This window comes from Citrus clementina, unplaced genomic scaffold (assembly GCF_000493195.1).
Source record: "Citrus clementina cultivar Clemenules unplaced genomic scaffold, Citrus_clementina_v1.0 scaffold_4, whole genome shotgun sequence".
NCBI classification, from domain to species: domain Eukaryota; kingdom Viridiplantae; phylum Streptophyta; class Magnoliopsida; order Sapindales; family Rutaceae; genus Citrus; species Citrus x clementina.
In genome coordinates, this window is record NW_006262274.1 from 5,839,437 (window position 1) to 5,853,547 (window position 14,111).

General features: G+C 31.4%; 1 protein-coding gene across 2 annotated transcripts; it reads right to left on the reverse strand.

Moving 5' to 3' along the window:
* Positions 1–289: 289 nt before the first annotated feature.
* LOC18045732 (reticulon-like protein B22) lies at positions 290–5,014 on the reverse strand. Of its 2 annotated transcripts, XM_006436345.2 has the most exons (4): positions 4,669–5,011; positions 3,789–3,930; positions 1,491–1,560; positions 290–767 (listed from the first exon to the last, which is right to left on the reverse strand). In XM_006436345.2, the coding sequence occupies exons 1-4, from the start codon at positions 4,938–4,940 to the stop codon at positions 655–657; spliced, it is 597 nt and encodes a 198-aa protein (XP_006436408.2). In that variant the 5' UTR covers positions 4,941–5,011; the 3' UTR covers positions 290–654. The 2 variants fall into 2 exon arrangements, with proteins under 2 accessions (XP_006436408.2, XP_024042548.1); XM_024186780.1 differs by lacking the exons at positions 290–767; positions 1,491–1,560 and adding an exon at positions 1,587–1,913 and having other exon boundaries at positions 4,669–5,014.
* Positions 5,015–14,111: the final 9,097 nt, after the last annotated feature.

Genomic DNA, 14,111 nt, shown 5'->3' on the forward strand with positions numbered 1-14,111 from the left:
TTATTGGAAAGATATAAAACATTGTAAGTTGGCTAATATTAATTCAAAGCAAAATTGTTGTAAGAATACAAAAAATATTGGTTCTTTTGTACCAATATTATTGAATAATTTGCTAATAAAAATTTATTAGTTAATATGTTAATTAACTTTTTTATTGATAAATTAATTAATATCAAGAATATTGTTTAAGTATTCTTATACAAACAAAGAAAAAATAAGAACAAAAATATCATATTTAATTACAAGAATATCTTGAGACATTTTTTAAAATATAAACACCATACAGACATTTCAATTAAAATAAAAAAAACTAAACAAGCATTTCCTAATGATTTCTTTCTTTCCAATTTCAGATAAAATTTCAGGTTTCATGTATTAAGCTTTGTTATTGCTCCTTTAAAATGCTCCTGCTGCTTGTATGGTTATATTGTGCTTCCCCGGAATATCTCTCTAAGTCGAAAACACCAATATTCCAAATCTTGCTGAATACAAGTGATTCTTATGATTCAATATGTTATACTAATTTGTCCAATGATTTCTTTCTTTTGCTGGCTTTGAACAGTCGTACAATTATCCATAGTGGACCAAAGAATGAAAGTTGTATTTACAGAAATGATAGCCATCAATAAGAAACTGAACACACAAAAATTGGCATTACACGTCTGATTCTGCAGTGCTGCCGTTTCTTCCCCTTAGAAACCATGGCGCAGATGTGCTGATCGATTGCGAGCTCTCGGCAAACATGTAAAGGCAGAACAAGCATAACCCTGTTTCCAGTAGAAAAGACAACAATTACTTGTATTTGGTTTAAAATTACAAAATACAAATGGTGTATTCAGGAGTGATTAATCAGCAATCAAAGTCGACAATATGCCAACAGACAATACCTAGAGTCAACTTATACGTATTTGATTACCTAGCTCAATGTTTTACAGACAGAAAGTAAGAGTTCAATATGTTTCAACTTATATTATTATTCTGGATGAAATAGACTATCAGTTATTAGTTCTTGTGACTGCAACTAAATCTGAGAGAATTTTGAAGAGCCTGCATAGATGAAGCTGCTTCGACATCCAGAACAACAAAACTCTCCATTACATTGATTATGAACAAAATACCAAAACTTGTCAAGTGCTCCAACTCGAATCACAAAATCTTCCAGATGATTAGAAACCCCCAAAATAAACGGAAATAATAATTAAACAAATCAACTAAACAGACAGGTGCTCTAAGCATCCAATCCCCAAATTAAAGGTCTAAGAAGAAGATTTTTTAATCCCACAAATGAAATTGATGAACATTACCTATCCAGAGCTGAAAAATAGACTAATATCTTGTAGACAAAAGATAGTTTAGGGGCGAAAACATGCAGATAATCTTAGATCTAGTTACCAATTCAAAAATCTTATCATGATTTAAGAAATTGACGGCCAAATTTGCAAAGTATTTCAGTTGAATCAGAGGAAAAATGATCTTGATAGCATACATACCAGCATAAGCAACCGTAACACCAGAGACCATTCGTCCCAAGACTGATAAAATGTAAAGACAAACAACAACCTGAAGAATGATAAACATTAGATCAATTTTCGAATATAGAACAATAATGAAACTCAAGAGAGATACAGAAGGAAGACAAGATTAAAATAGCACACAAGAAGAGGAAGATTTGAAGTAGGCAAAAATCTGGCTCTTCAAGATGGACTGTTTTATAGTTATTTCTTACTGTATCAAGTATACGACTCAGCTACCAGCCTTATAGAGCATAACCCCTATACCATTAGCATGAACCAAAATCATCTGACATAAGCATTATCCAGTTCTGAAGGGTGATAAATCCAACTCCCAAGATGATTGCTGGCACGGCTATTTTGCAAGTAGAAGTTTTTGGTTTCAAACCTCGTTTGAAATGACTTTAGAAACTGTCAGAATTCATACATCTTAATAGTACAATTTTGAATGGAGATATCATAAAGCTATTGCACAAGAGCTTCAAAGAGCATTACTAGGAAAAGAGAAATAAATAAAACCTGAGATATCTAAGGGACATTACGATGCTACCAAGGAAATATTTCTTCGTCCACCTCAACTAACGCATCTTGGTTCTTATTCACTTACATCATCAATGCTAAGAAATTATTTATTCTTCTTAATGTAAACGTTGTGGTAAATTATTTAGAGCAAAATTGACTGCAAGGACAAACTGGGGAATCAAGTTTATTTCACTAATGTGGATTTCTATTTCGCAAGAATGCCAAATTAGGATTGAAAAGCCAATTTTAGGTTGACGCCTAGGAAGGCTTCTGTTTACTTGCGCATCTATAAAGGGCTTTATACAGAGCTTCTTCCTAACAGGCTCTTGAGGCAAGGAGAGCCATTCAAAGGTTTAGCTGCACAAGGCTCCTAAATTGCAATAATATGCAATCCTCCTGAAATAATCATTATTGACCAAAGAACAGTGACAGAAGCCACAACGAAAAAGTCAAATATTGCCACGGCAACTTCAAGAGATCTAAAAGGAAAAATATCTGCCAATGATGAGCTAAATATTGATATCTCATATGTCCTGAGACAGTTGTGTTATCATCTATTGGAACTATGACGAAAGAACTCCACCAAGAGTTTTCTAAGGGAGGTGATAATATGATTTCTTAATCTTCGGTTTCGAGTCAGTTGTATGCAATTCAACAACTTGTGCTCAACTGTTATTGAAACACAATTACACAAGGAAAGTAACATCTTTCTTGAATTTGGTATGCTTATTCTATTGAAGGAGGTCATTGTGTTTAATTTTTATGTTCCCTGGACCAAGATATATGAGTTGCATCAATAAGCATAAAATCTATAAGTATCTTAGTCCAAAGGATAAGGATCATCATAACTTCATGAAATCTGTAAAACAAGCCTCGTATTGAATCTAATAAATTTAAATTGTCAACTATCCACCCTTTTGAACTTCATCGGTTCAGCCAAAATAAATTCAATGAAACCAAATTGTGAACCATTTCAGCAAAAACCACATGTACTGTTATTTATGTTGATTCAAATAATCGATCTTTTTCTCAACTTCTTGCCCTCTAATGACAGCATTCTTAAGATCAGAAACCAAAGTTTCTAATTGTGCAGTTTTCTAAGCCACAAGGAATGAACTCAACTTTTCACCATGACTTTCCAAAATAATCAGACTTGATGAGCCAATTTGAGCTGTTGAAGACTATGTATCACATCTCTGGTGAGCGACAAGACCTCTTGTTTTATTTTTATTTATTTACATAGAGAATAGAAAAAAACTGAGGGCCTGCAGAAAAGGATTGCTTCACAGAGGAACAACAGTAAAAGAAGTAGCCACTTTGGATTTTCATTTCACAATAGCAAACTTAGTAATTCCACTTTTTCATGCCAATGAAGTTAGAATGTGGGCCCATTTTCTCTTTCCCATGCCTTAATTTTTGAGTAAATACAAAGTAATCACTAGAGTATACAACTTTTGGACCCTCTTTTGTAAGTTTAACCTATGAAGAAAAATGATTTATCAACATTACATCAATTCCCAATTTGACTGAAAGGTCCCATATTTGAATCCTGGGAAAACCATTATCCTGTAACATTAGCAGTTGTGTTCTAACTTGTTTGGTCTAGCACAACCTGCAAGGATTACGTCTCAGTGTCCAAAGGTTGTGACTAAATGGTAAATTAGTAAGCAGCTTTCCTTCTACGACTATGTATTCAAGAACTTAAATCTTAAGAGTTTATAATAGCTCTATCTCTGAAAAGATCATTATAAGTACCTTAAAGAATAGCCTCTTGTCATGGCCAGTCGCAGCAACCCTCAAAACTGACTCTGCAGCCCCTACGGTATTGGCTAACCAAGCAACAATGCTATTAGCAGTTTCCTGAGAGATCTGCCATTCAAGCGGGTCCACAGGTACCCTACAAAAGAAAATTTTCACAACAAAACACGATCACTTCAATGTAGAAGCTCATTGTTAACCAAGGATATCTACGTTTCACCAGATCCTAATTATATTAAAAGAACATACATGGAATTGATATGAGAATGAATAATACTTTTTCTCTAACAAGGTAATGAATAGCTAAATTACAATGATAGCAATATAACATTTGATATCCAGAAATCCCTTCGGCTCACTTAAGTGCTCGGTCTGAAACTAAGGACTAGAGTAAGCCAGACCCTACAATCTTTATTGAAGATATACTAGGTAATTTGAATAACAGTGATTATCAGAGACATAGGTTATACAGGAAGTATATCAGTGTCTACAGTTAAAACTGTGTAAGAAGCAATATTCTTGAGCATGTAAACAGACACAACCTTAAGTATAGATTTTGTTCAAGTGTTTCAACTTTCGATATCTTGAAAAAAAAAAAAAAAAGGATGGTTACCCAACACTAAAACTGAGTTTCACACGTGTTTCTATCAAACAAACCCAAAATCATATTCATAACAATCATTCAAAATGAGGCAAACCCAGATACTCAAAAGGGAAAAGCTTATAAGAGATGTCAATTTCATCCAAATTCTCCTACTTTATCAACGACCAAACAAATCAAGCACCCACACTGACACATAAAATTTAAACCTTAATAATGGAAAAATACGAAACCCATCTAAGATATAATCAAATAAATGAAAAGAAGGTGGCTTACGAGATGTTCATTTGGCGGAAGAGGAGGCCAAGAATTGCAAGTGAACACAGAAGAACAATGAAAACGTCTGATATTAAAGACAGGAGACTGGAGTTTCGGTACGCACAGTGGTAGTACACCAGGCTACCACATATCAGCACGCCCAATGCTTTACCCACTTCACTTCTGCTGCTATTGATGCTGCTGCAACCCATCTCTTCTTCATCTCTCCCCATTTTGCTCTTTCGCAAAAGGTTTCTTTTTAATTTTTTTTTTCTTTTTTGACTTTTCATTCACTCTTTATAGGTTTTGGGAATTGGGGTTGCCATACTTTTCAATTCAATCGCCAAGAAAGAACAGAAAGGGAGAAAAGTCAAAGTCGTACTAAAGAACTAAAATTACTTAAAATCCCAAAGTTAGTTTAAATGGTTACGCTGACCCCTTTCATTTCATTAATAATCATACATTTTTTTTCCTTTTGTTTTTAACTATAATATAATTTCATTAATTTTTTATTTCAATTTTTTATTTTATGTATTCTTTTAAATAAATATATATTCTTTTAAATAGATAGATTTGAATTTAAGTGATCAACCAAATAAAATTATTTAAAAATCACCCGATAGTTCCTATAGAGTAAAATTTTGAATTTACAATTTTATATGCTTTAATTATAACAATCCAAAAATTGACTTTAAACTTCTATGATAAATAAAAATATAACATATAAAATAATATAAACTTGTAAATAAGTTTTAATTTAATTAAACTAAATAATTTTTTATTGATAAATATCATAAATTTTAATATTAATAAAATCTATTTGTCAAAATATTAATATAAAAATAATTGTATCTAAAATTAAAGTTAATTGAAATTTTATATTATTATCTCAGTATGATATTTATATTTAGTATAAATTTTGAAGTCAATTGGATTAATAAATTTTAGTATTTAATAAAAATTGCTGAGACTTATAGATAATATTTTATTTGAATAATTATATTTATTTTTATATTAAAATTTTGTTTTATATGTTATTTTATTTATTACATTTATCTGATATTGTATTTGCATTTATTGTAAAATTTTTGACTAAAACGGGTAGAGTAAGGGGAAAAGAAAAAAAAAAAGGTCTCTGGAACCATTTTTAAATTAAGGGTCTCCATATCTTTTTTCTTTACCTAACGAAAATTGTTGTCAAATTGAAATTTGATCCTACTGTGAATTAAGAATGAATTTGGAAGGAAACTAAAATAACTAAAGAAGTCCCCAAATAACGTAAAGAAAAGGGAAGAATGATAATGTTTCGAATGAGAACTGAAATCTCAATTTGGATGGTGCCGACTTTGCAAAAAAAAAAAAAAAAAAAATTGCTCTCCATTTGTATAGTATTATACAAAAGGGCCAATAAGATGATGTCATTTCTCAAGATGGAAAGATAAGGTTAGAACTCCTAATTTTTTTTTTCTCTTTGCAATAAAAAAAGAGTATTTAATCTTTCGATTTCGGATCTTGTTATGTTACATCTTTTGTTACTAACATCAATTACTTTTTTTTTTAATAAATTATTATTAGTAACTCAAGTCCTACTGTATAAGCTGCGTTATATGAATTAAGTACAAGTTATGAATGTGCAACATGTGTGGTAGGAAACAATTTCGACATAGGACATTGCTACTACAAAAATAAGTTATTACCAATGACTATAAAATTGGGGTGATCTTTTGTTGCTATCAGAGGCTTCTAGCCAACAGGCTATAATTATTAATAAGGTTATAGATGATTTTTCTGCTAGCTCGGGAGCCAAGGTTAAAAAATCTAAAACCTTGATTTATTTTTCTACTAATATATCAGCCATGGAGGCTTCCAGAATTGGCTCTGATCTGGGTTATTCAGTCACTTATTATTTGGGAAAGTATTTGGGGGTCCCTTTATGCCATAATCAGAGGTCGAAGCAAACCTACCAGAATATTATTGATAAGGTGGATCAACAACTTTCTGGGTGGAATGCTTCTCACCTGACCTTAGCGGGACGCATCACTTTGGCGCAATCAGTATTACAAGCTATTCTTGTGTACGCAATGCAAACCACAAACCTGCCACAAAGTATAAAACTGAAGATTGATCAGTTATGTCGGCATTTTATTTGGAGTGGTTCGGCTGAGCATCAAAAAATGAGTTTGGTTAATTGGGATATGATTTGCACTCCAAAATGCAAAGGGGGTCTCGGTTTTAAGAAGCTGGATATCATGAATCATGCCCTTCTTATGAAGAACACTTGGAGGTTAATTATTGAACCAACGAAGCTTAGTAATCAAGTATTGCTAACTAAATATGGGGTTCAATTGGATGAGGTTCCTACAAGCCTGCCTACTCGATATGGGTCTCATTTGTGGAAAGCAATGGGAAGCATTTGAGAGAAAACTCGAGCGGGAATGCGGTGGAACATTGGTGATGGGGAGAAGGTTAGGTTTTGGTGGGATTGTTGGGTGACAACTTTGAGCCCTTTGGTTGACTTTGTGACACAACCAATTCTGAATACTTTACTTAGCAAGTGGGTAGCTGATTTTGTTGATGAAATTGGAAACTGGAATTGGTCCTTGTTTAGCCACTTGTTGCCTAATAATATAATTTTAAAGATTGCTTCAGTTCATCCTCCTACAGCTTCTCACGGAGCTGACAGTTACTTTTGGGGAGTTTCTTTTAATGGAATTTTCTCTGTTAAATCTGCTTATGAGCTATTGGATGATCCTATTGGCAATGGAGATCATAATTTTTGGCGTTTGACTTGGAGTTGGAAGGGCCCCCATAGCATCCGTGTTTTTCTTTGGCTCCTCTTGCATGGTCGGTTGAAAACGAGGCAGGAACTTCATAGGAGACATTTGGTTGCTTCTACTCAATGTGATAGATGTGGAGGGCCGGTTGAGGATATTCTTCACACTATCCGTGATTGTGTTACGGCTAGAAGGGTATGGTCTCATCTCTTGCCTACCCATCATCCCCTTAGCTTTTTTCTTTGCTCTCTTACTGATTGGCTGCAGATGAATCTGATGAGAAATACAAATGACACAAGTAAGGAGTATTGGAGAGTATGTTTTGGAGTAGCGGTGTGGAGATTATGGTTTTGGAGGAATGACGTTCTTTTTAATCATGGCTCGTGGGAGAGTGGTTTTATAGCCACAGACATAAAGGCTCGAACGCATGAGATTTTACGCTGTATTCACCAACCTTTGCTTGGGAAACAACAGCGAGTGGAGACACTGATCCGTTGGAAAGCTCCTATTTGGTCGTGTGTCAGTTTAAATACGGATGGTGCCAGGAAGGGGTCTGGATATGCTGGGGCTGGTGGATTGATTCGAGACTCCAATGGAAATTGGCTCATGGGCTTCACATTTAACCTTGGAATGTGTTCAGTTCTCTTGGCTGAGCTTTGTGGTCTTTTGCATGGCTTGAGAATGGCTTGGGATCATGGCTTTAGACGTCTTCAAGTTGGAGTGGATAATAAGTGCATAGTGCATCTTTTGGAGAGGGCTCATCCTCCAGCCAATGAAAATGCAATTCTTGTCCAAGCTATTCGGGAATTATTAGCACGTGACTGGATCATCCATGTGGAGCATGTGTACAGAGAGGCAAATAGTGCTGCGGATTTCCTTGCTTCATATAGCCTAACTACACCCATAGGCTTGCATGTTCTTCTTTCTCCTCCCCCTGCTATTTTTGGTTTACTATGTAATGATGCTCATGGGATTGCACACTCTCGTTTAGTGTTGCATTAGCTCTTCGTGAGCCCTTCTTTAATAAAAAAAAAATTGGGGTGACCATATAAAATTGCGGTGGTTATAATGACAAATGATGTAATTAAGTCCTGGTTGTTATTAATATGTTATAGTTGTTATTCTTAAAAAAACTGTAAATATAAAATAAAAGTTAATAATATGCAGTAAATATAATTTTTAAATAATAATTTTGATAAAATTAGTAAAGATATAATAGATTTTTCATCATACAAGTATAACATAAAATTAACATAACTTTAATGTTATAGCAGATAATATTTACTAAACACTTTAATGTTGTATCTTAAAACTTATGTTGCCCAACTTTAATTTCAAACAGAGTCTTAATATAGGAAAATTTTATAATGCCGTAGTGAAAATTATGGCATCAATACCGTGATAGACATAAATATTGTAAATTACATATAAAATTAGTAAATGTAAAGTAAAGCCAGTAAATTCAGACAAAATTATTAATTATTTAAAGAATTAACATTGTTTCTATAGAATTTTAGTAAAAAATATTTTATTCATTTGCAAAAAAAATATTTTCTTTAATTAAACAAAAAGTTATTGATTAATTAAACAAAAAAGTTATACTAAAAAAATGTGGAATAAGTTTTATCGAATTGGTTACCATAAATTCTATATTTATTTTAGGACATTTGTATACTTTTTTTCCCCATTTTCTATAATGATATCTATTTATTACACATGTTAATTAAGCGCAATTATTTATCTTGATATGGATCAAGTAAAAACAAAATAAAAAAAAATTCTTATATTACTAGACACATTTATGATATATCAATAAAATTATATTTAATTTTGAGTATTATGCATACTTTATATAGTTTCAAACTTTTTTACTTTTATTTAGAGACCATTTAAAGTTGTTGTTGAGGAAGTGCAAAAAGATGCAAAATAACCTTATCTTACAACAACTATGAAAGATATTAAAATAATATTTTTTCCAAAATCCGATTTTGAGCATAAATTTCATCCTTAATAAAAACATCACATGCATTACATAAATGCAAAACTAACGCTATTCAATTTAAATATAAAAAATCAATAAATATATAAGGTAATAAACATTATAACAAATTTTAATTTTGCAATTGTGATTTTTTTTTACAGTAACTATTAATTTACTTATTTTATCTTTTATTCATAAGTTTTAGGCATAATTTACAAAATTTTATGTTTTATTTTGCATTTAATGTTGATTTACTTGTTTTATACTATATTTATAAGTTTTTATTTTATTTACCAGTAATACATTAATTTACTAGTTTTATAGTAATTTACTTATTTTACCTTTCTTTTACAAGTCTTATGTTTCATTTCCAAAATTTATGTTTTATTTTACAATTATTATTGATTTACTAGTTTTATGTTACATTTGTAAGTTGTTGTTTTGTTTACCAGTAATACATTAATTTACTAGTTTATATTAATTTACTTGTTTTACATTCCATTTACAAGTCTTATGTTCCATTTCCAAAATTTATGTTTTATTCTGCACTTAATGTTGATTTACTTATTTTATGTTATATTTATAAGTTTTCATTTTTTTTACTAGTAATACATCAATTTACTAGTTTTATAATAATTTACTTATTTTACCTTCTTTTTACAAGTCTTATGTTTCATTTCTAAAATTTATGTTTTATTTTACAGTTAGTGTTGATTTACTAGTTTTATGTTATATTTGTAAGTTTTTATTTTGTTTGCCAGTAATACATTAATTTACTAGTTTATATTAATTTATTTATTTTACCTTCTATTTACAAGTCTTATGTTCCATTTCCAAAATTTATATTTTATTCTGCACTTAATGTTGATTTATTAGTTTTATGTTATATTTGTAAATTTTTGTTTTATTTACCGGCAATACATCAATTTATTAGTTTTATAGTAATTTAATTGTTTTACCTTCTATTTACAAGTCTTTTGTTTTATTTTCAAAATTTATGTTTTATTTTACAGGTAATGTTAATTTACTAGTTTTAAGTTATATTTGCAAGTTTTAGTTTTGTTTACTAATAATACATTAATTTACTAGTTTTATATTAATTTACTTGTTTTATTTTCTATTTACAAATCTTATGTTTAATTTCTAAAATTTTTGTTTTATTTTGCACTTAATGTTGATTTTTGAGTTTTGTGTTATATTTGCAAGTTTTTGTTTTATTTACTAATAATAAATCAATTTACTAGTTTTGTATTAATTTACTTGTTTTACTTTACATTTACAAGTCTTATGTTTAATTTTCAAAATTTATGTTTTATTTTACAGTTAATGTTGATTTACAACTTCTATGTTAAATTTACAAATTTTATGTTTTATTGACATAATTTATGTTTAATTATGGTATTGATACCGTAACTTTAATCACGGTGTCATAGAATGACACCTTAATATAATAGGGTTATCAACCCAAAGTCCGCACCTTATCTTTCATAATTGGATCCAGCAAATCATGTAATTCTTTGAATGATGATTATTGTATTGATGTGAAATTTTGCCTTCTCCATAGTCTAATACCCAAATCATGCGCATGAAGATGCCATGGGTGTGTCTCCCTTGTGTAACAAACATAGCATCCGCATTCTTGTAAAAATAACATCCACATGTCGCATTGAAATTCACCAAGTAAATTTCATTTCCAGTTGTAACATTTGGTTTTTTTTTTGCTATACAAAAAATGTCAGTGTTTAAAATCATTTCATTCCCATTTGTGGCATTTGGGTCTTTTTCAACACTAAAAATACCATAGTTTTTAAAATCATTTCCATCCAGAGGTGGGGTTTGATTGAAAGCATTTGTAAATCTTTCTTTGAGTGCAATAAGCAAGAAAAATGGTTATTTGTGAGGATAAATACCTTCGAAAATATACAAATGCTCTTAGAAAAACTCATTTCCTATGACGTCATGCCGTCGACCATCATTTTATTAAGTCGCATTAGAAAAGATATCAGGTGCCTTGGGAAATAATCCCTAGGAAACCAAAAATTACATATTTCGAATTTCATTTTGTCTTTGGAAAGAGTATTAACTGCCATCGGGAATGAGATTGGGTAACCCAAATGATTACCACTCCAACTATAATTTGCCCTAAAAATTGCAAGGTACACATTGGAATATGCTTTTTTTTTATATTTAAATTTAATGCCCATCTAATTTTTTTACTATTATTATTCTTAAGTTTTTTTTGGGTAATTATCCACCGATCACCTATTTTTTCAAGTTTTTTAAAAAATACACATTTTATTTTTTTGGCTGATTTCTAACAAAAGTTACATTTTCTTACACTTTTCCACTTACTTTTGCATGTCGTTATAACCTTGTTGATATCATATGGGTAAAATTATCATTTCACATGTATAGCAAAAACCGATGTCGTTTAAACGCGGTAGAAAGAGAAATAAAAAGCAAAAACATTTGAGAGCACTGCAATTAACAAAAATGGCCATTGTTTATTCCATGCATAAGATCATTAGCGTTTCTTTCACCATCTAGCAAGTACCTAAACAATTGAAGAAGTCGGGGTTAGCTGGCTGCGGTAGGGTTGAGAATAGCAGGGCTGGATTTAAGAAAACTCTATGGTCGATGTTGATCTTCGAGGCTCGAGCTGTTAGTGGCGCGGTCATCGATTGAGATTGAGCTACTAGTGGTGGAGAAAGTAAAAGAGATTGGTGAGAGGTTGGGGTACATAGTGGAAAAATGAAAGGGAGATATTGTCATATTGGCGAAGTAGAGGAAAAAATGGTGTTGCTTCAGTTTTAATGGATATTGCTCCTGAAATGTTTGTGAAATACAAGTGTGCAACCCAAGAGGGGGGATGAATTGCGATTCTAAAAAAGGGGGGATGAATTGCGATTCTAAAAATTATTTGATTCTAAAACAAATTATCAAGCAAATCTAAAATGAATTTAATGGAATAACAATTAAATCAAGTACAATATAAAAAGATAAGGGAAGAGAGATTCAAACACAGAGATTTTTACGTGGTTCGGCCAACCACGCCTACGTCCACGCCTCCAAGCTTTCCGGGCTTGAGGATTTCACTAAGCAAACCTCCAAGGCTTCAAATGCTTACACTTGACTTCCAAGGTGTCAATGAACCTTTACAACAAGAGATTATCCTCAATCTCTTAACCCAAGTGTATCCCAACACTTACAATCACTCAAAGTAAAAGATTAAAAATTATTTTTCTCTCACACAATTTTTAAGATTACAAATCAATGCCCAATGTGTGAATAAATGAAGTAAGAATGTGTTTTAAAGCTCTATGAAGATTGTATTCTCGAATATAAGCTCAATGGTTGTGTTGTGATAAATCTTGTTTGATTTTGAATGAGCTTATTTATAACTGAAGCTAAAAAAACTAGCCGTTATAGACTGTCTGCTCGAAAACGTTACTCCGTTAGACATCAACGGTTAACCGTTTCATCTGGTCAATGTTATCGTTGGGCTAATTTTCAAATAAACGGTTTGCCGTTTAGGGTTAACCTTTCGCTGTTAAATTCCAGAGACTTGCAAGATGAACATAAGTTATCCGTTTATATTAAACGGTTAAGGATTTGTATGAAATGACCTCTCTGGAAATTATCGGTTAACCGTTTGTAATCAACGGTTCGCCGTTTGTTTCCAGTAACCTGCAAAACAAATTAGCCTTATCCGGTTTTGTTGAACGGTGCCAGATGAGTACAATCTTCAATTCTGAATTTTATCAGCTAACCGTTTAAATAAACGGTTCACCGTTAAATTCCAGTAGCCTTCCCAGCTTTTTGTGTTTTCCGTTTTTCTTAATCGGTTAGAGCTTAGGCAATATGTTACTCTTTGGTTTTAATCGGTTAACCGTTTAAAAGAAAACAATTTACCGTTTATTTCCAAAATCACATTTTAAGCCAGATTTTGTAGAGAATCATTTTCCAATTTGAATTTTAACAATTATCCAACTTTTATGAATATAATTGGAATTATTATAAGGCTTTCGTTTATTAAGGAATAACTCCAATATTTTAATAAAAAACCATTTAAAGTTTGTTAGCATCAAAATCAATATTATTAACATATTCATGTTAACAATCTCCCCCTTTTTGATGATGACAAACTTCAATTAATATTTTGCTCCCCCTTACTATATGCTCCCCCTTAATATATGACCAAATTAAAAAAATGTCCAATAAAATGATTTTTGCTCAAGGAAACATTTAAAAAATAAAATTCATTTCAAATCTCCCCATAATTATCTCCCCCTTCATCATCAAAAAGAAAAGAGAGAAAAGAAATCCGTAAATCCGTAGAAGAAAGAAGTTACCCAGTTTTGGCGAGCGAAAAATTTGGCAGAGTTTCCCCTTAAAATGGAGCAAAACCACTAATACAAAATGAGATTAAAAACACTTCCAAATTATATTAACAACAACTCCATCATCCAACAAACCAACAACTCCATCAACCAACAATTCCATCAACCAAGAAACCAACAACTTCATCAACCAATATCAAATCAGCCAATATCAAGTCATCCAACATCAAGAACATCACAAAAACCTGTCATCAAAATCCATCAAGATCATATAGAGGTAGCAATGTATATAAAAATATAAATAGCAACACACAAACAAATAAAATATGAAATGTATGTACGAAAATAGAACTCAGAAACTATGGA

Bases quoted from the DNA above. Each gene is read 5' to 3' on its own strand.
- LOC18045732 (XM_006436345.2), bottom strand. From the start codon at position 4,940: ATGAAAAGTCAAAAAAGAAAAAAAAAATTAAAAAGAAACCTTTTGCGA. The intron at 3,931-4,668 runs GTAAGCCACCTT...TTTCTTTTGTAG, and splicing joins TTCCGCCAAATGAACATCTC to GGTACCTGTGGACCCGCTTG. The intron at 1,561-3,788 runs GTACTTATAATG...ATCATTCTTCAG, and splicing joins ACAAGAGGCTATTCTTTAAG to GTTGTTGTTTGTCTTTACAT.